General features: G+C 43.7%; 1 protein-coding gene across 2 annotated transcripts; it reads left to right on the top strand.

The window, feature by feature from the left end:
* The first annotated feature begins 222 nt into the window (after positions 1-222).
* Positions 223-26,019, top strand: KIF22 (kinesin family member 22). 2 transcript variants are annotated; one of them, XM_032234695.1, is made up of 14 exons: positions 223-309; positions 1,225-1,427; positions 2,140-2,267; positions 2,395-2,543; positions 5,586-6,026; positions 6,116-6,269; positions 7,988-8,062; positions 10,708-10,810; positions 10,976-11,147; positions 19,151-19,265; positions 19,348-19,424; positions 21,541-21,735; positions 23,613-23,672; positions 25,883-26,019. In XM_032234695.1, exons 2-14 carry the CDS (start codon positions 1,231-1,233, stop codon positions 25,913-25,915), a joined length of 1,899 nt encoding a protein of 632 aa, XP_032090586.1. In that variant the 5' UTR covers positions 223-309; positions 1,225-1,230; the 3' UTR covers positions 25,916-26,019. The 2 variants fall into 2 exon arrangements, with proteins under 2 accessions (XP_032090586.1, XP_032090587.1); XM_032234696.1 differs by lacking the exon at positions 7,988-8,062.
* Positions 26,020-26,522: the final 503 nt, after the last annotated feature.

Genomic DNA, 26,522 nt, shown 5'->3' with positions numbered 1-26,522 from the left:
CCTACGTAGTATTTCCGTTCCGAATTTATCGTTGTTTTACTGCGCATACGTATACGTCTCCAAACGGTTTTTTGTTCCAATGCGCATGCGCACATTTCCGTTCTAGTTTCCTCCCCCACCCCCTTCCTACGGCTCTATGGCTGGTCACACTCGAGAGAGCGATGCGCGTGCGCAGGTGGCAAACGCTCGTTTCTTTTCTTTTCTCCCATTGGTCAGCTTCCCGTTACGGGGCAGGTTAAGCGCCAAATTAAAACGGAGATTTGGGATTCGATTTATACACAGGGCGGAGGAGTTTGGACTTGGTAACGGGTGAGTGCAATGTGTGGATGGGACACTTAATTTTTTTTTAAATTGGCATTTGGAAGTAAATCCCATTTTAGATGCTTACAAAGAAATCCAAGTCCCATCAAAAGCCTCCTTGCAAAATAGGGCTTTGATCAGACATCAGAGGGTTTTTTGCGTCCCAAAATAAAGTCAGTTCCTTAAATTTCATTAAGTAGCTTCATGCAAGATTGATCGCCTGTCGATTTTTTTTTTCGAAATGCATGTTCCATTTTCCTTGATTGCTAAGGGTGAATGAGTGGGTAAGGGTGGATGAGTGAGTGTGTGCCCATGTATGAAAGAGCAAATAAACATGCATTGCAACCAGTAAAATTTGCTGTTTATTGAATTTTCATGTATTCTAAAATCAGGGGCTGCCCAATCCCTAGTCTGTGAACTGGTAATGAGATGCGGCATGCCAGAAACTAAGCCACACAAACAAGTGAAGCCCCATCCATGGGATCAAGCCAGCATGCAAAACCATGCCCCCCTCTAGTCCATGGAAAAACCTCTCCATGGAAATCCGATCCTTGGTGCCCAAAAGGCTGAGGGCCACTGTTCTAAAAAACCAGTTGTGCCATGGTGTTGAGTTGAAGATGATTTGAGTGTGGCAGCTTGACTAAATGCCGAAGGCGCACAGAATGCTGTTACCTTCCCACCAAAGGTGGTTCCTATTTTTTCTACTTGCATTTTTACTTGCTTTCAAACTGCTAGGTTGGCAGAAGCTGGGACAAGTAACGGGAGCTCACTCTGTTACACGGTGCTAGGGATTCAAATTGCTGAACCCCTGACCTTTCTGATCGACCAGCTCAGCTAATTAGCCATTGAGCCACCACTTCCCTTATTGTAATATATACATTGGCTAATACATTTGTTCAATCCTATATTTTTTTCCCCTCACAGGTACTCATGGCAACTCATCAACAATTAAGCAGGGCTGACTTCCACCGCTCTGATAATGTCTCAGAGCAAGTACAGGTTTGTGTACGGCTACGTCCAGCTGTGGGGACTGGACAAGATCAAGAAGCTTCATGTGTACGACGTGTGGACTCCCACTCTTTGGAAATTCTCAACTGGAAAAATGAGATGGAGTCTGTGAAATACAAGTAAGTTGGGCAGGGGATTCAATAAATTTGAATGACTCTTAGTGTGCCTAATTTTTGACAGGGTTGAACTCTGCTGCATGAGCAATGACAGATGCTTTTACTTCTGGGTCATGCTACGTTTTATGATTAGTCTCTTTACATGCACATATTATGGGAATAACTACTCCGATACATTGTATGGACAAAATTAGTTTGATCTAGTGGTTAAGATACCAGGAGACATCAAGTTCTAGTTCTGCCTTAGAAATGAAATCCAATTGGGTGACTTTGGGCCAGCTCAACCAATCTCCCAGGATTGCTGTGGGGAAAATAGAAGGAAGAAGATGTCCACACTCAAGGAGTATGCTTACTGCCTTGAATTATTAATAAATAATAATAAAGGCAGGGTATAAATAATAAAATGTTAGTAATCTGTTGTGGTTCAAAGCTGCAAGGGAAAGGAGTCCAAGAGCCACATAAGAATAAACACATGGGATAGATAATTGTATTAATATATGAAGGTGGGTAATTTATGCCTTGCATTAAACGTCAGCAAGTATTTCTAATTGCAGAGGAATATGGGAATTGTAAACAGATTATATACTTTTGTATTAAAACAAACTTTATATCTGGATTTGCTGTTCCATTTTTCAAGACAGCTAAAGAAAAAAATTCAGAGAAGCCAGTAAGACTCTGTCCTGCCTTCCTTTCACATTCACCCGTTCTTCACCAGGTTTGATGCGTTTTATGGTGAGACAGCCACCCAATGGGATGTCTACACAGGGTCAGTTAAGCCTGTTTTACACCATCTGCTGAAGGGGCAGAATGCTAGCATATTGGCTTATGGACCAACTGGAGCAGGTGAATATAAGGCAGTGCTACAAAGAAACCAAATGAAACCATAGCATCTTGGGGGGTGGGAAATTGGGCTAAAAGGAGATGATGATGATGCCATACCGTTCTCATCTTGTCTCCTGCCAAATCATAGGCAAGACACACACTATGTTGGGAAATCCAGATCAGCCAGGAGTGATCCCTCGAGCTGTTCGAGATGTTTTGCAGATGACAAGGGAAGCTTCAGAAGATAAATGCCGATACTCTGTCTCTATGTCCTACCTGGAAATCTATCAAGAAAAGGTAAAAATGCATTGTTTACCCAATTGTACAAAGGGGAAATTGAGCCCGCTAAGTATAATGGCGCAGAATGACAGGATTTTTCTGGGAAGAGGGGGATTTAAAACATGGGAATAAAAAGTCAGATCTGACGGAGATAGCATGGCCAGTTGATCAGAGCAAGTGATTCCATTGATGGATGCGATGTGGGCTTTGATTTCTTTTCATGCTGCACTTAGGATTTATACTCCTTTTAATGGAAATATGTTGAATATAAACACACTACCTCTTGTTTACTAATTGGTATAGGAAGAGCTGGACAATCCTTTCTACTTTCATTCAAGGTTATTTGAACAAGTGATGGGAACTGAAGCAAGGGGCAGGGGGAGTCAGAGTGCAGATGAAGTGGAGTTAGGCATTCAGACATAATTTCTGATATTCCTCGCATTTCTATTCTTTTCTAATAACTTTGCCTATCTCTCCCTCCCCCAGGAAGTAAATTTAGGAATAGAGATTTATTTATTATCTGGTGCTTGTACATTGAGAGCCAGGGAGTCTACAATGTTATTACAGAATAGTTTGCTGCCTAAGATTACTAGATTGTTTAGTTCACACTCACGCACTATCCAGGGAGCAAACTAATTAACACACACAATGGCTAATGTTGCTGTCACCCAGGACTTTTTCCTCCACTGATTTTTGCCTTGCATTTGGGCAAGATCAACACCAGTTGATTTATTTCTAACACACAAAGTGCCATTAGCTTCCCACCAGACTGGTCCTTATATATCTACTTGCATTTTGCATGCTTTCGAACTGCTAGGTTGGCAGAAGCTGAGGCGAGTGATGGGAGTTCATTTCCATCACATGGTGGTAGGGCTTAAACTGCTGAAGTACAAAGAGCTAAACTTTTCTGATTGGCAAATCCAGCATCTTTAATCTACTGAGCCACTGCCCCCCTAGGGATGGATATCTCTCATGGAAGAGTATATGTGTACCTTGGGGTTGAATTGAGGCAGGAGGGGGAGAACAGGTAAATACCCCAATGCTTTCTAAGGTTATGAGACCTCAGTTTCTACAGCATAAATCAATGTTGTATGCTTAATATGGCACTTTGATTCACTTTGATTTCTTACTTCCTCATAAGTGTTACAAATCTTAATGGAACAGTGTGGCAAGATGCTGTACAAGGAAGGGCACAGGGAGCCAACCGTGGGTGTAAGATAGTGCAAGGATGAAATTGCATAAAACTGTTTGTACTACTTGAAATATATTGGAACTTCTCTTTTTGTAATTTTCCTATTAACTACTTCTTTTGTATTTTTTCAAAAGATACTTCTCTGTTTTAATAAGGGGCTTTACTTTTTGTATGAAAACGCCTTATAGTAACGCCTTCAAATAATCAAGTTTGAATCAAGGTATAAAAACCAATGTCCTGGGTGGAGCCCAGGAGTTCAGATTTTGGTGTGTGAACACGCTGAATTCGATGCATCAATAAACCTGTCTCTCTTGCACCTTCGTGGTCTCACATCCCGTTTTTCTTGAGCTTTGTGGCGAAAGCCTCAATCAGCTGCAACAGAATGACATTTATCACGTTTAGAAATTGATGATGCTAGCTATACTCATAAAAAATGTCTGCAGGAAAACAGTCAAGCTCAGAGAACCATAAGAACCTAATAGATACCTCTTATCGGAAATCTCAGTTTGACCTTTTGAAGAAAGATTTTGAATTTAAGCCAAAATCTTAATTAAAGTAGACCATATTGCTCAATCTTAGCAACTTTAAGCTGTGTGTGGACTTCCATTCCCAGAATTCCCCAATCAGTATGGCTGGTTGAGGAATTCTGGGAGTTGAAGTCCACACAACTTAAAGTTCCTGAGGTTGACCATTAATACTGAAGTACACCATAAAGACTACAGGGCCTACCCTGGCCTAACTGACTGGTGGTGCAGCATTTATCCCTTATCACTTCCCGCTGTTCCATGGCTCTCTCAGAGACGTCTCTATGCTTTGATGCCCCCTGATATTCTATATTATCCCTCGCTGGAATTATTTCAGTTCCAAAGATTGATGAAGAACTGAGGCATGACTATTTGGAAAGAGCAGATGGCAAGGGAGCACTTGCATAGGAGAAATGAAAAAACCCACAAGCTTAAGGAGTAACACACGGCTGTCAAACTCCCGGCCCATGTGTCAGGCGCTGGCCACGCCTGGTTTAGCAAAGGGGGGGGGAGTCCTGCAATGTCACATGATCCTGCTGTGCCAACGCGAGTTTGACACTCCTGGACTAGAGGAAGGCAAAAGAACGCTAATGGCTACAGAGAGTGAAAGAGATGAAAGGATAAGAGAGATAAAACGTGTAGGACTGTCTTAGATGGGGTTGGCTGAGCCTGAGGGCAGTGTCAAATGCACCATCAGTTTAGAATCACTATGCTCCATAAGAGATCTAAGAACAGCTCCCCCTTGAAATCTGTTAACTCTTACCTGGTGCCAATTTGCCTTGACCATCACTAGATCAGAATTCTGTGAAGAGGTAGCAGGAAATAAATTCATAATGCTTTTGAATTCTCTCTGGGTTCCTACTTTTCTATGTCTGACCCATGTGAAGAAAAGACTGGAGAGAAGAAAGTGTGGGAGTTTGTAGTTCTCAAGATTTTGCTGGATTCCAGCTATCCTCAGCCCAGCTCTAATGGCTATTGCTGAAGGATGATGGTTCTCATGGCAACAACAGAAATTTAACAGAGAGTGTTAAGAAGAAAAAAGCCTCTTATACCTGAAGTATAATAGGCAGGAAAAAGGCTCATTTGACTGAAGACTGAAATGAGTATCTTAAGAGAAAAATGAAAAACCAATGTAGAATTGATTAAGGACACTGGCATTTGAGGAATGAGATTTGAAAAAGTTTTTTCTTTTTAAACAACTTAAAAATCAGTGCCCAGATTACACACCTTGGGGGAAATGTTCTTGCTGGTATGCATCAGCTTATCTGGGGGGAAAATAAACAAGCAGTTGAGGGGCGTGTGTGAAATTCCAAATCCACCATCCATTTTTCCTCCATTTCTCAGGTTTTGGACCTTCTTACGCCCTCCCTCCGAGACCTGCCTATCCGAGAGGATCGTAACCACAACATCCTGGTGCCAGACCTGACCCAGAAAGAGATCACTAGCGTTGCAGACTTTGAAAGCCATTTTCTGCCCGCGAGCAGAAAGCGAACAGTGGCATCAACTCAGTTGAATCAGCGCTCCAGCCGCAGTCATTCTGTATTGCTGGTTCTAGTGAACCGTATCCGGGACTTGCCCACATATTCTCACCAGACTGCGAAGCTGTGCCTCATCGACTTAGCAGGCTCTGAGGACAATCGACGAACAGGCAACCAAGGCCTACGCCTGAAAGAGAGTGGAGCCATCAACAGCTCCCTCTTTGTGCTCAGCAAGGTGGTTGATGCCCTTAATCAGGGTTTGCCTCGGGTTCCCTATAGAGACAGCAAGCTGACCCGATTGCTGCAGGTAATTGGGGTTCTTTTTTTCTCTCCCTGGGATCGGAAGGAGTTGGCATCAGAGAAAGATCTTTCATCCGGAATCTCTCTTTCCTCTAGGACTCTCTGGGAGGCAGTGCCCACAGCTTGATTATTGCAAATATTGCTCCAGAAATGAGGTATTACTTTGATACCTTGACGAGCCTCAACTTTGCTGCAAAGTCCAGACAAATTGTAAATAAACCCTTCACCCAGAAAGTCCTACCACAAACTGGTAAGAAATTATGAGGTCTGGGCTTTGGGGGAAAGCATTGGGAATTCTGGAAGTTTGACAGTTCGGAAGGCACCAAGCAAAAACTTTCCATGATTAAATTAAATCAGAAAATATTGGTGTTAATTGCTCTTCCCAGAAAGCCTAGGCAAGTGATAGGAGTGTAGTGTACAGGGCGGGGCATAACCTTTTCCTAGGGGGTCACAGCAACACTTGTAATAACAACACAAATAATTCATACACCATTCGAAAGCCCATCAAAAACTGAGTTTATTGACACGATTTAATAGTCAGTATGACCACCATTAGCCCTTCGAACAGCATTCAAACGAGGTGGATAAGAACACAACAAATCTTCAAACAGTTCCGTTCGATTTTCCAGATTTTTCAACACAGTTTCCAAATTCATTCTCAAAGTTTCAACCGAATATCGATTTTGACCTTGCTCCTGAATCATCAGAGCTTCCACTTCATCCTTAATTATGGCCCCAATGTTCTCTGCCGGATTGAGATCTGGCGAATTTCCCGGCCAGACGTCATTGCCCCAAAATTCGACATTGTTTTCCTTTAACAATTGCTGAGTCGCATTTGCACGCATGCAAGGAGCTTTGTCATGAAGAAAGACAGCCTCACCAACCACCAAGACATTGTCTGGATCACTGAGAAATGGAATGACATTCTCCAATAAAATTTTCTCACGGAAATAACTGCCATCCCAGGATTCCCCTTTATCCTTCAAAACCCAATGCAGTTTCTTGGCTGTGAAAATGACGAAAATCCCGATGCAAGTCTGATTGCGAACGATTTGTCGATATCGTTCATGTTTGGCGATGTCGTCGACGTCTTTAGCCCAAATTCGATCGTTCTGGAAATTCAGTTTTCGAATGGCATAAACGAAGAATTCGTCAGATGGCGCCAAATGAAGAAAATCTTCCTCGGTCCATTCAGACAACCAATCGCACAACCAAAGCCGATCTTGAACGTGTGTTTGAGTTTTCAATGGTTTGCAAATGACGTGGAATGGCTTCAAACCTTCTCGTTCTCGATATCGGCCGATTGTCCTTTGATCAACTCGTTTTCCACGAATTTGAAGGATTTCTTGGGCCACTTTTCGGTTTCCTTTTCGTTGTTTGCGACTGCCAGTTGCAATGATGGCTTTGCTTTCTTGGGACAGTTGCAGAGGACGCCCTTCTCCAAATTTTGTGAAACATTCTTGGGCTGTTTTGTTCCAATTATCAGTAACCCAATCCGGATGACGTTTCAATTTGTTTGCAATCCATTTTCGATTGATAAACGTCGCTCCAGCATCGCGAGCCTCTCGAAAGGCAATGCATTTTATTCTGTCAATGATCCTTTGTTCTTCCGAATCGAATTTTCCAGCCATTCTTAAAGCAAATTTAACATTTAATAGCTCATTCAATTCAGTTTTTTATGGGCTTTAAAATGAGGTGTCGCGGAAGTTGTAAACTGCTGTCGATCTTGCTGTGACTCCCTAGGAAAAGGTTATGCCCCGCCCTGTACCTCTTCATCATGGCACCTACATTCTAGAACATTTCCCCAAGATCTAGACCAGCCATGCTGGCTGGGCAATTCTGGGAGCTGAAGTCTACATATCTCCAAGCTGAGAAACAGCTTACACAAGCTTTTAATGGATGTAGTAAAGAAGATGTTTCCAAAGGTTCAGGGACAAAAAAAGTTAATCAGATTTAAACCTTATGTAGGTAGTTGGAAACCAGCAAAGCCTGAGGAAACTGAAAGTCCGCATAACCATCCAGAAGCAGAGAAATCTCTCTCAGGTGAGTACATGGAAAGGGAGGAGGGCTGACTTAATTTTACCTTCACCATTTTGTGGAGGTGAGATCTTTCTTCAGCCTTAGCATTTCTCAGTCAGAATTGAGAGGTCACTAGGAGTTCTGCCGCAGATTGTAATTGAATATATATATATATATTTCAACTTCCGTGCACAGCACAATGCTAGCAATCATGATGATGGAATGTTTACACATTGCATTCGGCTGCTGATTTGTTGTTGTAAATGTTATAAAATGTGGACCCGTGTGGGTTAGAAGCATATTTGCATTGTTAAATTTTTATATTTTCTGGTGATATTTATGCCACCATAAACATCTGACAATTCCATGAGATCTGAAAATTATTTCAAATATTTCTCTTTGAAATAATAATCTGTATTATTCTTATGTCTTAATCTGTATTTTGTAGGTTCCTATCTGATAGATGGGATGTGTTGAAAACTGGGATCCATGAAATTTTTTTGCCCTTTTATCTTCATTTCTCAAGGAGCTCCTTAATCATAATCTACATAATAAATGTGGATCTTTTTCTAAACATTCTGACAAGGAAGTCACCCTCCCAAGTATTTCACTTTTCTGGCTGCAGAAAGGCCAGAAAACCGGAGTTCCACTTCCTTCTTTCTGAGTAAACACTGGGATTTTCTGTATAGAGAGTTGGTGGGGAATTAAGGGGCCAACCTATGAAATTATAGTGGGTTTCAGACATTAAGTAAAATATTGCCTTATTTTCCTTCCATGACAGAGAAGTATCCTTAGAAATTTTCTAAATCGTGGAAAGAAAGGATCTTCCAAAACATGGCAAATGAAGGCCCATATTCCAAATTCACTTATTTGTTACCCACTGCAGTCAAACAATTCTTTCCAGATAACGAGAGAGTTATTAGTTCATTTGTTAAGGACTTTGTGAAAAAGGGGCTCAGATGATCCTGAGGGGGATCTTGTGGCTCTGTGAGTTGCTTTTTTTCTTGCAGACATTTCATTACCCAAACTAGGTTACATCATCAGTGCCAGTAAGGAATGCTGTTTGCTGTCTGTTTATATTCTACATGCTTGCCAATCAGTGTTGGTGGGGGTGGTCTTAGAGATTCTTTCGTTGTACCCCAATCAATACTCCAAGAAATTATCAAAGAGCCAACAGCCCAACCAAAGAATCTCTAAGCTCACCCCCACCAACACTGACAGGTAATAGAATATAAACTGACAGCAAACTACATTCCTTTCTTGCACTGATGATGTAACCTAGTTTGGGTAATGAAATGTCTGCAAGAAAACAAGCAAGCCCAGACAGCACCAAGGACCCCTAAGCTCCAAAAAAATCCCCTTTACTACTGCTTTCATCTATTTGCAAATAAATACGCTGGCACAGGGGTGCCCAACCTTGACATCTTTAAGACTTGTTGAATTCACAGAATTCCTCAGCCAGCATAGGAGTTGATGTCCACAAGGCTTAAAGATGCCATGGTTGGACACTTTTGAGCTAGAGTGTACTTATCCAGGTTCCAAGACTCTGTAATCTAACTGCTTTTTTGCAATAACATTAATTAATGTTATTAGTTCATGAGATTAATGAGACTTTATATGGTTATATCTTTACATCCTTAGCTGGGTTCTGCTTCTGCTACTACAGCTTGTGGGACCGTAAAGGTAAAGGTTTCCCCAGCTCAGTCTTGTCTCTTAAGGGGTAGGTGCTCATCTCTGTTTCTTAGCCAAGAGAGTCTACCAAAGATGCTTCTGTGGTCATGTGACCAACATGACTATATGCCAAGGTGCTTGTGGAACAATAGACTATTATATTGGAGACTACAGCTGAGAACACTTTCCTGGCAATTTTTCCATCTTACCTGATCTTATAGTTTCCAAACAACAAATTTTTTAAAAAGGAAGTTGCCTTTTACAAATTCAGTTTGTTGGCCTGTTTTAATGCTCTTTTTATTTTGACACATGAGGGAATGATTTTGGATAATGTACAACATAAAGGGCAAAATCATAATGTAAGATATAAGGTTCCTTTTCCTAAAAGCGACAATGGAGTTGGATAATAGAGAAGAGACAGGTTTTGAGTATTTTATTTTTATATCAGATAAAATGAATGGCTATGTTCTGACAATGTTCTGAGTCACAAAAGAGCCAGCCAGTTTTAGCCTACAGAATTGTACAAAGCAAGCCTTGGTGATTAGTTTTATGGATCCGCCTATCATGCAATGGCAGGAATTGAATTGACTGAATACCGTTAATGACCTTGACTTATGACCACAGTTGAGCCCAAAAATTTCTATTGGTAAGCAAAAAGAGTTCGTGAGTTTTTGCCCCATTTTACCACCTTTCCTGCCACAGCTGTGAAGTGAATTACTACAATTCTCAAGTTAGTAATAGGGATGTTAAATGAATCTGGTTTCCCCATTGACTTTGCTTGTAAGAAGGTCGCAAAAGGCGATCTCATACTGCGGAGCATCCACATTTTGATCATGGGACCAGGGAAGACGCTGCAACAGTCATGTGAAAAACAGTCATGAGTCACTTTTTTGGTGCCATTGTAACTTTGAACACCCATTAAACGAATGGTTGTAAATTGAAAATTACCATTAAACCATGACTGTTGGACCAAGATAGCTAATCTTCTTCTTCCACAGATGGCAAGAGGCCTTGCCCAGACTTCAGTGATGGAAGCCCTGAGGCCAAAAGACCTTGTCTACAAGAGGAACAGCCAGGACCATCCGAAGAGAAGCCGCTCAGGTGAGTCATCAAGTATTTGGTAGATTTGGGTGCAGTCCGGTTCTTTATTCCACAGAGCCAAGCCGTTTCCCAAATGCCAAATCGAGAAGGGATTGTTGCTCTGGCTGGGGTGTTGGAAGAGAGAGAAAGAATCTGACACGGAATTGATCTTTTTTTTTGTACCAGTTGTTTGCTGCCTCTTGAGAATCTTAATCCCATTTTGGCTGAACGAATGCTACGATTAGAGGCCCTAGAGAAAGAAAAGGCTTTGAGCTGTACGATACCTCTCCTTGACACACCACGCAAGGAACGCCTGAATATTCTCAAACTCTTGTATGAGACACGCTGTGAACTGAAGGTCTGTCTTTTGTGTTTCCATTGCTCTGTTTTGGTGATTTGGTGAGAATAAGCAAAATAATACCTTGGTACTCAACTGCTTTGAAACTCATTGAATTTGGTATTCAATGCACAAGCTAGAACTTGTCGGTGTTGGTTGCCTTGTGACTCTCTACATTATTCCTTATGGGAAAAATCTGGTACTCATCGTTTTTGGTACTCATTGTGTTTCCTGGAACCAATTAGTGATGAGTACCAAGGCATCATTGTAATAGGAATGCAATGTATAGTTGGATGATTGGATTAATTGGTTAAAAAGTGCTTAATTGATTAAAAAATTAGCCCTCATTAACCACTCAGATTTTTAGAAGAACGCCAGGCTTTTATCTATTTTTAAAAATAAAATTCACCCATGCTGAAAATTGAGCAAAATAACTAAGGCACTTATTTCCTGTTTTATACACATAGGAATATTTCTGCTGAGTTGAAGCTTTTTAAAAGAAATATATATTGTCTTCAAAGCCTGTATGCGAATCACAAATGGATTCATTTGATGGAAATATATGAAACCCTAAGCATTTCGTCTGATAATTGCTCTTTTCTTTCTTTTGTCATCTTCACCTCTTTGCCAGCTACAAAGACTTTCCTCTGAGAAAGATAGAATGTAAATATGTTGGTCCCAACAGCCTAGTGGAATATATTATGATATCTTCCTCATCCATCCTCTCATCTATATCTTGTTAGCTGTAAACCAGTGATTGAAGATAGGATTGAATCTCCCATTAGCCTTGACCAATAAGCTACCGTATTTTTCAGAGTATAAGACACTTTTCTCCAGTGCGCTGCTTGGAGAGTCCAAGCATGGGTTAACACAGTTTATCTGCCCCTGGACTGAGTGAGTTTTTTCTTTGACCAGGCTTCCCTTTGCCTCCTTAATTTCAGTTTAAAAACTCAGTCCACCTGTTAGGACTAATTAGGGGAGCTCTTCAGTCCAAGTGCAGATAGACTGGTCTCACCAAGAATTAATTACCTTACCATCGTATAGAATTTTAACAGGACAGAAACCTACAAAGTTGATATTATTGTTCGCTGAGAGGTTTGCTGGGCCATTTTCTTCCCCTCTGGTCATAAGCTGGGTCGGAACGTGTGAGTTGCTTGTCCGGCAGCTGCCGGCGAGCAGGGGGAGGGGGAGCCTTTCCAACACTAAAATCACCCAGCCGCTGAGTTTTGGTGGTCGCGTGGGCATTTGCCGCTTAGGGCGACATCGGCGGTGCTCCCTTTCCTGCCCGGCAACAGCGGTGGCCATTTTAGGTTGTTCGCATGCTTTCTCTTCCTTGACTGGCATTTTAGCGGGCAGAGGCTGCGCACGCAGCGGCTGCCATTTTCTTCGCTCCAACTTGCAAGGGAGCCGTGTGGAGCACGTCTGGGGCCAGAAAAGGAGAAAGTCGATTTCAAACTTACCTCTCAGCCGCAGATTACCGCCGGGAGGTGCAGGGCCTAGTCCGGGGCACCGGCTAGTCCTGCCTTCCCGTTTTCCAACACTTGGGGACCCGAGAGCGGTCGGAGGAAGGGATCTGTCCTTCGGGGGGCCCTCTCCTTCACAGAAGATCTGCGGGCACACTTGAGCCGGCCGGCTAGCGCCTGGTGCCTGTTTACTGCAAGTTCCGAGAGTCCTCTCACCCATTCGGGGCCTATGGGCAGCATGGCTGGTGACAGTTTGGAGACGCAGGAGGTGCAGGCAGGGCCCTCCAACAAACGCAGTAGGCTGGACCCACCGCCCAAGGAGGGAAAGGGCACCACCAGGATGTCCTCCCCGGAGCCCTCAGGGACCATTGACAAGGCCAGAGTGAGTTCCCGCCATCTCAAGCCCACAGAGGCAAAGGCCCTGCACGCCCATAGGCCGCGATCCCCCCCCCCAGCAAGGGGACCTTCCACCTGGGCCCCACTCTGATCATGGTGGGGGAAGAAGCTCCCCCTCCATTCGGGACAGTAGGTTCCCATCCATAGGGGAGGAGGATTCGAGGGAACCCTCAGGGAGGAACTGGAATCCTTACAAGGCATTCTTCCTGTGGAAGTGGGGACCGGTTCAGGCGGGCATAGGAGTTGGCTGGCTTCAAGCAGGCATCGCCCAAAGGAAGATAAGGGCCCCGCCTTATCTGTAGAAATGAGGGAGGTGATCTCCATAGCCATCTCCCAAGGCATAGCGGAGGGCATTAGGCAGAAAAAGGCCCATAAGCCCGGGTCCTCTAAGGCTAAGCATCCTCTGCAGCCACCGCTACCCAGGCCCCGGCCTCTCCAGGCACCTCGGTGGCCACGGTGGATTCGGCCTGGGAGGATGAGGAGCCTGAGGAATTCGAACTATTGGAGGATGAAGATCTTCCTCCAGATAAGCCGGCTTTCACCAGTCTATTCAAGCGCTCCTTATTTAAATCCATACTCCACAAGGCCAAGGCGGCCACTGAGCTAGGTTCTACTCCTAAGAACACTAACGTACCGGCTTCTTCCTCCAAAGACCCCAAAAAAGGTCTATTCAAGGAGACGTCCCCCACTCAAGAATTAATTCCTGTTCCAGATCTATTTATGGACGTAGTCCAAAGACAGTGGGTTCAGCCCGGTACTTTAACCAATCCTAGCAGAGGGGATAAATCCCTTTACTCTGTGAAGTGCAGGATGGAAGATGTATTGAAGTTGCCCGAGGTGGATGCCCCGGTGGTCTCTTTGACCTCTAATTCAAACCTGCCAGCTAACCTTCTGGAAGGCCTCAAAGCCGAAGACAAAAGGTCAGAGAAGACATGTCATAAGACACCTCAGGCGGCCGCCTGGGCCATCCGGGCATCCACCTCTGCGTCCTTTTTCACCAGAGCATCTCTGCTCTGGCTGAGACAACTTAGGTCCAAGCCTCCCTCCGGGGATCCCGGTGGCGACACGACCTCAGCAAAATCATTAGGGCTGTAGAGTACTCAGTGGATGCCTCGCTGAATGCAGCAAAATTTGCCTCCAGGGCATTGGCGTCCAACATAACTTATCGCTGCCTCCTGTGGCTTCGCCACTGGCAGGCAGACATGAAGGCAAAGTGGAAGTTGGCTTCCACTCCCTTCAAAGGGGACAGTTGTTTGGGGAGGCTCTGGACAAATTTGTCATTGAAACAAAGGAGAAATGTAAGATTCTTCCGGTCACCCTGAAGAAGAACGAGCGTAAGAGCTCAGGTTCTTTTCGGAAGCAGTCCTTTCGAGGCCAGGATGCTGCCCAGGCATCCACCTCCTCTTCATACCAAAGATACTACAACCAAGGGGGCGATAGGAATCAAGATAGGAACTCCTTCGGGCCACGTAGCAGGCAGCAACAGCATTCCTTTTGGAAGCCATTTCCCAGGGGCAACAACAACTCCCACCAATTCCATAGGGGCAAGTGACCATCACAGGGTCCCTCCCATAGGAGGTCGGCTTCAATTATACACCGACAAGTGGGTGATTACCTCAGACTTGGAGTTCCTCAAGACAATCAGGAAGGGCCTGGTCCTAGAGTTCCTGTCTTTTCCCCAAAGGAAGTTCATTCATTGCCCGACCCCGAAGAATCTGGTAAAGAGGGGGCTCATGCAGGAGGAGATCCTCCAGATAGAGGCCATAAAACCCGTGCCAACAGAGCAGGAGAGGTAGGGATTCTATTCCATATTGTTCCTGGTACCGAAGAATTTGGGGGGGTGAAGGGCCATCTTGGACCTGAAAAGCCTGAATCAGCATCTGGCTTACAAAAGGTTCAAGATGCAATCCCTCCACTCTATCCTGGATTGCATAAGACAGGGAGATCTACTGACATCTATAGATCTAAAGGAGGCCTACCTGCATGTCCCCATCCATGCTGCCCACAGGAGGTTCCTGAGATTCTATTATGACGGGAGTCACTACCAATACAGGGCTCTTCCCTTCAGCCTCTCATCTGCACCCAGTACCTTCACGAAGATCCTGGCAGTGGTGGCGGCCCACCTCCGGAACCATCCGATCCGTCCAGAATGCTATCTAGACGACATCATTATCCACTCCGCAAATCCAGGCCAGGCACGACAAGACGTTCAGGTGACTATTCGGACGCTGCAAGGACACGGCTTCTCGGTGAACCTGGAGAAGAGCCATCTCAAGCCAACCACACGGCATCCAGCACCTGGGCACCATCATCAACTGGGTCTCCTGCCAGGTGTTCCTGTCTCCGGATTGACTGCAAATCTCAGGAGAACAGTGCGTCAATGCCGTCAGTCCAGGTTGGTGCTGATCATCAGACTATCTCAATTCCTGGGCATCATGATTTCTTGTCTGAAGGTGGTTCCCTGGGCACGTCTTCATACCAGGGAACTACAGTGGTTCCTCCCGATGTAATGAGCGAAGACCAGCAATTCCTCCAGGCGAGTGCGACCTCCACAGAAGGTAATTTGATCTCTAGTCTGGATGAGGACGATGGCAGACGAAAAGGGGTGCCTGTTCAAGGAACCCGAAAGGGTCGTGGTGACTATAGACGGCAGCCTTCAGGGATGGGGAGCATACTGTCAGGGCCAGCTCGCCCAAGGCCAATGGTCTCTGAAGGAAGCCGCCCACAGCATAAACTGGTTAGAACTGAGGGCAGCACGCCTCGCTCTACGATGATTTGCGACACTGATTGTGGGCCGACATGTTTTATTACTGATGGAAAATGTAGCAACAAAAGCTCACATAAACAGGCAAGGCAGCACCCATTCCAGGAGCCTCATGACAGAGGCAGAGTCCCTGGGCAGGTGGGCAGAACATCATCTAGCCTCTATCAGAGCGGGCCACATTTCCGGAACCAGCAATCAGGAAGCAGACTGGCTGAGTCGGCAGCAGATCAACCACTTGGAGTGGCGTCTACATCCAGATCTGTTCAAACAGATCGTGCGGAGATTCAGCAAACCGCAAGTAGACCTATTTGCCACACACACCAACACACAACTGCTACGATTCTTTTCCCGTTATCATTCTCCGTGGATGGAGGGGACAAATGCACCGAGGTGCAGGTGGCCCCCAGAACTGTTATACGCATTTCCCCCTCTGCCTCTCATTCCGCAAGTGATGTCCAAATTACTGGCGGAGAGAGCAGAGATCCTCCTGGTGGCACCATTCTGGCCCAGGAGGTCCTGGTATGCAGACCTTGTCAGTCTCTCCATCAGGAAACCATGGAGGATTCCTCAGGATCAAATCCTCAGCCAAGAGGCCGTCAGTCACCCGGACCCCCAGTGGCTGCAGTTAGCCGTCTGGCACTTGAGGGGGAACTCCTGAGGAAGCAGAACATTTCTGACAAGGTTATGCAATAGCAATAGCAATAGCAGTGGACTTATATACCGCTTCATAGGCCTTTCAGGCCTCTCTAAGCGGTTTACAGAGAGTCAGCATATTGCCCCCAACAATCTGGGTCCTCATTTTACCCACCTCGGAAGGATGGAAGGCTGAGTCAACCCTGAGCCGGTGAGATTTGAACCGCTGAACTGCTGATCTAGCAGTAGCCTGCAGTGCTGCATTTAACCACTGCGCCACCGTGGCAAACCATCCTAGCATCCAGGAGACCTTCCACCACTAGGATATACGATACGAACTGGGTCGCATTTTCCACCTGGTGTGAGACTAAAGGTATCAAAGACATTTCTGCTACAGTCCCTCAACTTCTGGACTTTCTGCAGGAGGGTCTGGACAAGGGATTAGCACCTCACATGCTCCCTCAAGTTGCGGTCTTGTCCACCATTCTTACTAGAGGCTCTTCTTGCCCGCTGAGTCAGCATCTGCAGGTCAAAAGCTTCCTGAAGGGCGTGGTGAATATCAGCCCCCTGGCGATTCACTGTTACCCGTCCTGGAACTTACCATTTGCTCTGCGAGCCTTAACGGGAGCCCCATTCGAGCCCATTTGAACAACGAGTCTCCATCATTTGACTATTAAGACGGCCTTCCTGGTGGCCGTTACATCAGCTCGACGGGTGTCTGAACTGGCGGCTCTCTCCGTCAGGGAAGACTTGTGCCTTGTACATACTGACAGAGTCGTATTGAGACTTGACCACACATTTATCCCTAAGGTCAACACTCAATTTCATAGAGCTCAGGAAGTGATTCTTCCTAACTTTAAGCCTTCTCACCCTAGGGAATGCAGTTGGCATAAGCTGGATGTGAGACGTGCTGTAAGCATTTATATAAAGAGGACTAGGGAGTTCCAACGCTCCGAATCCTTCTTTGTGTCATTCCACCCTGGGTCACTGGGCCGCAGGGCATCTTCTCATACCATCAGCCGTTGGTTATGTGCCTGCATCAAACTGGCTTACAAGCATCAGGGCAAGACCGCTCCAAGCCGTGTGACCGCTCATTCAACCAGGAGCGCAGCTACTTCAGCAGCATGGGCGACCCTGGCATCCATTATCGACATTTGCAGAGCGGCCACGTGGGCCTCTCCCACTGCATTTATCAAGAACTACAAAATCGACACCTTTGCCTCAGCCGAAGCCTCCTTCAGAAGAGGAATTCTGCAGAAGGTTGCAGAGGCTCAGGAGACTTCGGTCACTACCCACCCTGGGACACAATAGCTTGGGTATGTCCCATGCTTGGACTCTCCAAGCAGCACACTGGAGAAAGACTGTTGGCTTACCTGAACGGTCATGCTCTGGGCGCTGCGAGGAGAGTCCAAACCCGCCCAGGCTCTTCTCAAGGGTACAGGACTTTGACTGCTGTTGACTGTGAGTGGGACTCCTGTATGGTTGCTTCTTCGTTTTTAAACTGAAATTAAGGAGGCAAAGGGAGGCATGGTCAAAGAAAAAACTTACTCAGTCCAAGGGCAGATAGACTGTGTTAACCCATGCTTGGACCCAGAGAACGACCATTCAGGTAAGCCAACGGTCTTTTCCTCCCAAAAAGAGGCTGAAAATTTGGGTGCATTTTATACTCCAAATGTAGCTTTTTCGAAGCTTTTATTCAGCCCTAATGAGTGAAGCGATCTTCTGTGCTTTGCTTACTTTTCTCATTGCTTCTCTCCTACGATTAGCTATGCTTTAGAAGCTGCTTTTTATCCCCAACTAGGGGATAAAAAGCACGTGTGTGCACGCTCAAAACCAGCAAACTTATGTGCTGAAGCTGACCAAACTAAGGACGCTAGCCAGATGAATACCTGGTAGGCAAAATATTTTTTTTCCTATTTTCCTCCCAAAAAACTACAGTGTGTCTCATACTCCGAAAAATACGGTATTTTTTAAAAGATTAAATATTTGCTCTGCTTTGATCCTGAGCAAGTTATTGCAGTGTCTGTCTATCCCGTTATGATGGAAGTTCTTCTTTCTTGGAAGCTTATGAATAGAATAGAATAGAATAGAATAGAATAAGAGAGTTGGAAGGGACCTTGGAGGTCTTCTAGTCCCAACCCCCTGCTTAGCCAATCTCTTCTTAAAAACTTCCAGTGTTGGAGCATTCACAACTTCTGGAGCAAATTATTCCACTGATTGTTTTAATGAGACCCAGAATTCCTTCCAGAATGATTCAGTGTTGTGGGAATGGCAGATGTTATACTTCAATGTGGTAAAAAAATTAACACTGAATAATCTGATTTCTGCTGTGTTGATCCTGTCCAGTTCACACATTCAGAAAAAGTAACCATATAGTACTATTCATGTTCACAATAAGCAATAAAGGAGGGAAGCACTTAGAAGCAAAAGGTTAATAGAGTGGAGACTTGGAGGAAAATAAAATGGAGGCCAATGAACCAGAGATGCATGGGCCCAGTTCTATTTTAATGGAATGGTAAAGAGAGAAATTAAAAAGGGAGGTATTTAGATGGAGCAGGTAACCCCAAGGAGATACGGTATCCGCTGTTAAATAAATTCTATGCCACTTCTGAGGCATAACAATAGAGGTGATGATTGACTGCCATAAGATTATGTTTGAACTATTAGTCCAGTAATAGTCTTTTCTTTTCCAAAGAGACATCATGATTTTTTCCCTTTTCCCCACCTATACCTTAAATTAGCACTTATTTTGCCCCTGCTTCTTCCAGAGCGTTCAAGAAAAACAGTTAAAAATAGAAGCCCAAACTCTGGAGAACAAGGGTACGCCTTTCCCCCAAGCTTCAAAACCTCGAAAACAGGCCACAGTACTGCCTCTCCAACAAGGTGAGAAGGTTGGGAAGGTTTATGAAGTCAGGCCTTCCTGTTTCTCCTGTGTTTGCTTTATTTGCTTTATTTTCCTCTCCAGTGCATATACCTGTCAATAATCAGCAAGAAGAGGAGAGTGTCATTAAGAAACAGAAGAACAAAGGCAGAAAGAAAAAGGTGGGTAAATTGGTTTTGGCTTCATTTTGGTGAAGAACAGGAAGAGTAGAGAATTTTTATCCAGCCAATTTACTGTATGTATCACAGTTTTTAAGATAACATACAAATATACCAGAACAGAGGTATCTCCTGGGAAGGAGCCATTTCAACCTGTCAATTAGAAACTTAAGTTCTCCATAGATGAGGAACTCATCGAATTTGCAGATGACACCAAGCTGCCAGGAATAGCCAACACTCCAGAAGATAGTCTTAAGATACAGAAGGATCTTGAGAGACTTCAGTAATGGGCCTCATCTAACAAAATGAAATTCAATGGTGAAAAAAATAAGGTTCTGCATTTAGGCAAGAAAAACCAAATGCACAGGTACAGTATAGCTGGCACCTGGCTCAATAGTAGTAACTGTGAGAGGGATCTTGGAATCCTAGTGGACAATCACTTAAATATGAGCCGGCAGTGCTGCAGCTGCCAAAAAAACCCAAAACACTTCTTGACTGCATTAACAGAGGGATTGAATCAAGATAACATGAATATCACTTTTTAATGCCTTGGTAAGCCCACACTTGGAATACTGCACCCAGTTTTTGATGCCACAATGTAAGAAAAAGGTTTAGACTCAAAAAGAGTGCAGAGAAGAGCAACAAAGATTATGTCAATGGGCAAGCAGCCCTGAGAAATAGCTTTGTCCAGAGACTTCTCAAACCTGGTAGTGCTTCTGCGTCTTGTCATAGCTTCAATGTACAGGGAGCCACCAGGCAGAAGAAGTAGAGGTTGGTCACTAATTCTGCAACCATTGAAGATACCTAACAGTTAATGAGGAAAGGACAATTTGGGAGGAGTGGGAGCATGTTAGCAAGATAAAAACTTGAATGTGTCCTAGCTGGGGCAAACTTGAAATTTTTTTTGAGGTATGCTTTATTACAATTGCTACATGAATGTAGCTGATATGTTTCTTTTTATTAAGACAATAATTCTTGAGGATAATTAACAGTGGGTGGGTAGGGAGGTAAATTGAGACTTGCTAATTATGAATATTTAGGCATAGATCATATATAACCCCTGATAGGTAATAGGTATACATAATTTACCTACAGTATGCATCTTGACTATCTTTCTCCTTTCCTGAAATGTATAAATGTGCATCCTTTTGTCTGTGAGTCCCTTTGCCAGGTGTTTCCCAAACCCTCCCATTGTTTTCTGGAGGGAATTACTCCAGCGCAGACTGAATCAACAATTACTTTGTGAGCCTTGATTCTCGGTTTTGAGATCCTGCGTTTGATTTCACAGTGTACTCTGATGCAATCAAATTGATGGTATCTGTTGTGGCCTGCCAACGACTAGCAGAGCTGGCGGCAGAGTCGGACAGTGAGGAGTTGGGGAGGAACATGGGCCAGTCCTGGAGGCTGGGAAGGCTCAGATGAGGGCTCTGTGTCGGAGGCAGAGATGGGGCCAGGGCCGTCTGACAGTGATCAGATGCCTTCGGAGCTAGACAGCAGTGAGGCAGAGGAACAGCTAGAGCCTGTTCCCAGTGTGCGCATGGGCAGAGCTGCCAGAAGAAAAGAACAACTCAGAAATCAGGGTAGACTTGGGAGTAAAATCACAGGTGGAAGGTAATCGGCCCCTCCCATAGGACATAAAAGAAGAGTGAAAGGGGAGAGGGCTTTTGCAGGAAACAATTAGTTCGGTCAGTTGTTAGATTCGTTTCCGGAGTGTGAAGGTCTGTCCGTAAATCTCAAGAGACTCTGTGGCCAGTCTTTCCTTGCCCAGCACCTCATTGGGAAAATATTTATATGGCAGCAAGATAGATAAGGTCTGTAATCATAAATATTCATTTGAAAGACTGTTTCTCAGACCTTGCTCAATGTGAATGAGAGGGATTCACATTCGTTTAATAAAAGGGGTTTTGTTGGGACCAGGACTCTGCCTCGTGCTTTTTGGGGAAGCCTAGGTCAGAATAGGATCAGCAGATAATCGGTCCTTTGGGAGAAAGCTCTGAGCAGATCTCATAGCTTAGACAATCATTTCTTTGCCATGATTCTTGTCAATATTAATAGGAGGTGGGGGTTGATTTTAAAAGGTAGTCATGTTGGTCACTTTCTTTTTGTGTTTGTTCTTCAGATTCTAGACCTCGACTCTGAAAACAAGGCTCCCTCCGAATGTGAAGAGGAGATCAATCAAGATCTTGCCAAGACTAAACTCCTGTCCCTCTTGAACTCGGGTTCCATGAAGGATCTTATGGGTCTACACTACATTGGCAAGAAGAAAGCAGAGCTCATTGTGAACTGGAGAGAAAATTATGGATCTTTTCAGAAGGTTGGTGGTCTCAGAGGGTAGAGTTTATTTCGGACATATTCCTGACCCCCTAATTTCTCACCCGAGATAAGCAACTTTTTATCACCTGAGCTCCACGCTTTTTGTAAATAATAACAATCCAATTCCATTAATCGTGTGTTGCAGCCATTGTGTGCCAGCTTTGTTTGGGGCATAGAACTCATAAAGGTGACATCTGCTTAAGCATGGGATGCCCAACAGGGCTATTATTTGTAGTTAGGCTGCTGGAAATTCTTCAAAATTTAGATAATCCAGATTCAAAATCCTCATGGTATTGTACTTTATGCTCCAATAATAACAGTACTGCTATTGGTTTATTTTAAATGCTTGCAATCTTTCTTTGCAAATCTGGGTGTTTTGTAATCCTTCCCAATTCCTCCTCCCTCCACGAAGGGCATGGAAGTGTTGCACTGAAGATAGGTGATAGATATGTTAACCTCTAGTATACCATATTTTTCGCACTATAAGATGCACCTGGCCACGAGACACATTCCCGTTTTCGGCCTCCATGTGCCTCATTTTTGGCCTCTGCGCATCCCGTTTTCTGAGGCCAAAAACTGGGGGTGCGGAGGCCAAAAACAGCCGAAGGGTGAAGGTGGGCGGGACTTCAGCAATATTCACTCCATAAGACACAGACATTTCCACCCACTTTTGGGAGACAAAAAAAAAGTGCATCTTATGGAGTGAAAAATACGGTAATTTATATCCTTTTATTGAACTTTCACTGCAACAAGCAAAGACAATATTCTACTACAACTTGATTATTTTGGTGGCACTATACAGGTTATCCTCAACTTACAACCATTCATTTAGTGACTGCTTGAAGTTGTAATGGCATTTTTAAAAAAAAGACTTATCACAGGTTTTCACACTTGCAGCGGTTGCAGCATCCTTATGATCATGTGACCAAAATTCATGTGCTTGGCAACTGACGTATATTGATAGTAGCAGGGTCATGTTATCACCATTTGTAAACTTTGTAGCTGGCTTCCAACAAGCCAAGTCAATGGTGGAAGCTGGATTCACTTAACAACTGCAGTGATTTGCTTAACCACTCTGGCAAAAAGAGTTGTAAATGAGGCAAAACTCATTTAACCAATAGCCTTGGCGATGGAAATTTTGGGCTCAGTTGCGGACTATCTGTATTAGGGAGTGTTCTGTGGATCATAGTTAATATTTTTGCCTACTCTAAATGATGGGCTAATCCTTATTGCCGTGATGGCAAACATAGGAGAGCCTTTTCTGTTGCAGCTCCGACCCTGTGGAACGAGCTCCCCGTTGAGATTCGTACCCTCACCACCATCCAGACCTTCCGCACAGCCCTCAAGACCTGGCTCTCCCAGCAGGCCTGGGGATAGGTTTCCAATTTACCCGCCCGAGTGTTGACTGTTGAATGCATGTTGTGGTTTACCATTTTATTTTGTTCACTATTGTTTGTCTCATGGTACTGCACCCCCTCCCCTTGTGATTGTAAGCCGCCCTGAGTCCCCTCAGGGAGAAGGGCGGCCTATAAATCTCAATAAAATGAAATGAAAAAAATGAAATATGGCACATGTGCTGGAAGTGGCATGCAGAGCCATCTCTGGGCACACCAGCCATCGCCTGTTGATCTCCCGGATTCCGGTGCGTGCATGTGCGCTAGAGAGCTGGTATCCTTGTGCACATGGACGCCAGAAACAAAGACCAGGTGGCTGGCGCATGCAGGAAACCAGAAGCTCAGTTTTCCGGCATGCATATGTACGCTGGGGAGCTACTCTTCCGGTTTCCGGCACTCCCACCCATGCACGCTTGGGAGCTCCTCTTCCAGTTTCCAGTGCTCCTGTTTTGGCACTCAGTATCATTTTTTTTTCTTTTTATAGGTCCAGGACCTTGGAAAAATATATGGTATTTCTGCTAAGCAAGTAGATGCTTTTATTATGGTAAGTATTTAGTCAAGTTTCTACTCGGTACAGAGAAAGTTTATCTAAATTATGAAATGTAATTGGATCAGAATTCCAACTGGCAGGGAGTGATGCAAATTGTTATTCAACATCTGGAAATTCACCTTTGTGTAAGCCCCTCCCCATAAAAATAGGATATAACATGAATATTCTGTTCAATTATAGAATCCCAATCCAGTGTCTACATTTATGAGTTAAGCATTAAAGTCTTAGCAGAAAGACAAATAAGGGTTATGAATGGTAACAAATAACTACAGAGAAGTATATAGTTTCTTACTCAAAGCCAGAAAAATTGCTAACTTCATAATTTGCTAACGAATATAATATTTTTACTTTTTAATGAGAAGTGATCTAGCACTTTGAGGGCTAATTGTTCTGGAAAAGACTGCCCTGTGTTTCCTTTCTACTATAAAGTAGAGTTTACCTTGCTTACCAGCAGCAGAGAAGAGACTAAGTGATTTATTCTTATACTACCTTCCTAGATTATTTGCCACATATACTGACTAGCTTAATAGTTAAACATATTCTTAATCAAGACATAGTTTCTGAGTGCTGTATTAATAGCTTGACAATACAATGCCTGGATTTGCAAGTTCTAATAAAGCACAATTCCCAGTTTAGCATTTGATGGATTATAAAACCATTATGTGCTGAGTTACAGAAGACATTTCATTCCCCATGGTTGCTCACATTAGCAAACCAGAAATCTGTAAATTTAGAATTTTCCTGTATTCATGTAGCCGCTTTATTTAACTTGCATGAAAAATGGAATGAAGTATAAAAATAAAATAAAAAGAACAGGGCACAAAAAGAGAGACAGTTGTGTACCTAGAATTGGTCATGCTTAGAACAGAAATAATTAAATCTGTTAGTCGTCACTAATTTGATCCACTATAATTGGTGGATTTATTCTCAAATTGGAAGCATCTGGATCCAAATTACAGTTGGAAAGCTTCCATCGGAAACAAAACTAGCTTGTTTCTCATAGGTTAAAGGAGAATGGGGTTTTTAAAAAATCTGTCCTTACTTTACACACTTACATCAAAATATAATATGCAAATGAAAATGAAAACAATGGAGAAGTGGGGGAGAGAGAGATGTAGGATAAAGGAGAAAAAAGCATTAGCTTCTGACTCTTTTTAGTGCAATAGAATAATAACATGACAGTCTCAACTTTTACTTTTGCATAATTAATAGCCATTTCTATATCAGCAAAACCCAAAGCGAAGTTTTATTTATTTATTTTATTTTATTTCAAGCACAAATCCTTTTGGATTGCTAAAAAAGTTTCACATAGAGATAATCAATGCCTGCTGATGGAAAAGTTCAGAAGCAGTTACTGTATCTTTCAAAGTATAAGACACACTGGAGTATAAGACGCACCAAGGTTTTGAAGAGGCAAAAATTTTTAAAAAGTAGGTAGGGAGATAGAGGGAGAGAAAGAGAGAGAAATATAGTAGGTAGGTAGGGAGAGAGAGAGTAGTTAGGTAGGTAGATAAAGGGATAGAGAGAGGGGGTAGGTAGGTAGAAGGATAGAGAGAAATACAGTAGGTAGGTGGGGGGGGAGAGAGAGTGTAGGTAGGTAGGTAGAAGGATAGAGAGAGAGAGAGAAATACAGTAGATAGGTAAGTGTTTCTGCTGGCACAGCACTTGATCAATGTAATTCTCATCAATCGGTTAAAGAGCTTTCCAAAAGGGAAAAAAAAAGGTTTTGCCCTCTGCAAACCTCCCCAAAACAGCCTGTTTTCATGAAAAGGGTCCTGTTTTTTTTCCTTAAAAAAGCATAAATAGCCGGGGGGGGGGGCTTGCAGAGTGCTCCGGGGGGGGCAAAAATGAGCAAAAAACGGCCCATTTTTCATGAAAACGGGCCCGTTTTTTTGTCAAAAAATTACATGCATAGCCTTATGGAGGCTTATAGAGTGCTTCTGGGAGTTCGGGGGGCAAAAAACTACCCGTTTTTTGCTCATTTCTGCCCTCCCCACCCCCCAGGAGCTCACTGGAAGCCTCCATAAGGCTATGAACGGCCATTTTGGTGAAGAGGCAAAAAATGCTGTATTCTGTGTATAGGACACGCCCTGATTTTCAGCCTGTTTTTGAGGGAAAAGGGTGCATCTTATATTTTGAAAAATACAGTATATTCTTTTTTGTGATCAATAAAGGCTTAACATTGCTCTTTTCTAATTTTCCAGGCCAATGTCTGCAAATTTCAGAAGCCCCTGTAATTGGAATGGCACTGTGAAACAGTATTCCCGTCCTTGCTTTTTATTATTATTAATATTACTCATGTGTTTGTTTTTAATTTAACTAATAAAGGTATTTAGCTATATTGGGTGCTTAAATCTCAGAACAATATTTTTAATGATTACATTGCTCATCCTTGGCCTTTCGCTAAACCATCCAGCCTTCACAACTATCAAGGCATTATAAGGTTACAGCAGTTACCCTGAGCCACTGAGATGCCAAAGAGAGTGAGACTCGAGACGAGGCTTGCAAAAAATATCAGCTTTTATTTATGGCCATAGCAAAAGCTGGGTGACAAAACTATACCCAAAACATACAAACAAAAGCCTGTAAGGATTAGCCACACCCTGGAAGAGTGGCTCAGAGTATTATATACATTTTAGGCAGATAGAAACAAAGTTTATCCAATCAGAGACAAAGATTTGTTACCAACGTGGTCTTTAAAGCATTCTTTGGTTCAAGCTCCTGTCTCTATCTTATCTGTGGAGTATTCCTATAGCCTTGTATAGGGGGTACCTGGCCCCCTTCGCCAAGTTGTTTTTCCGGCAGAATGCTTTAAGGGTTTATGATCTAGGAAAACTCCCTAGT

Source organism: Thamnophis elegans, chromosome Z (genome assembly GCF_009769535.1).
Source record: "Thamnophis elegans isolate rThaEle1 chromosome Z, rThaEle1.pri, whole genome shotgun sequence".
In the NCBI taxonomy this organism is placed as follows: Eukaryota; Metazoa; Chordata; class Lepidosauria; order Squamata; family Colubridae; genus Thamnophis; species Thamnophis elegans.
The sequence above is the reverse complement of the archived record's forward strand: the minus strand, read 5'-3'. Positions and strand labels throughout refer to the sequence as shown.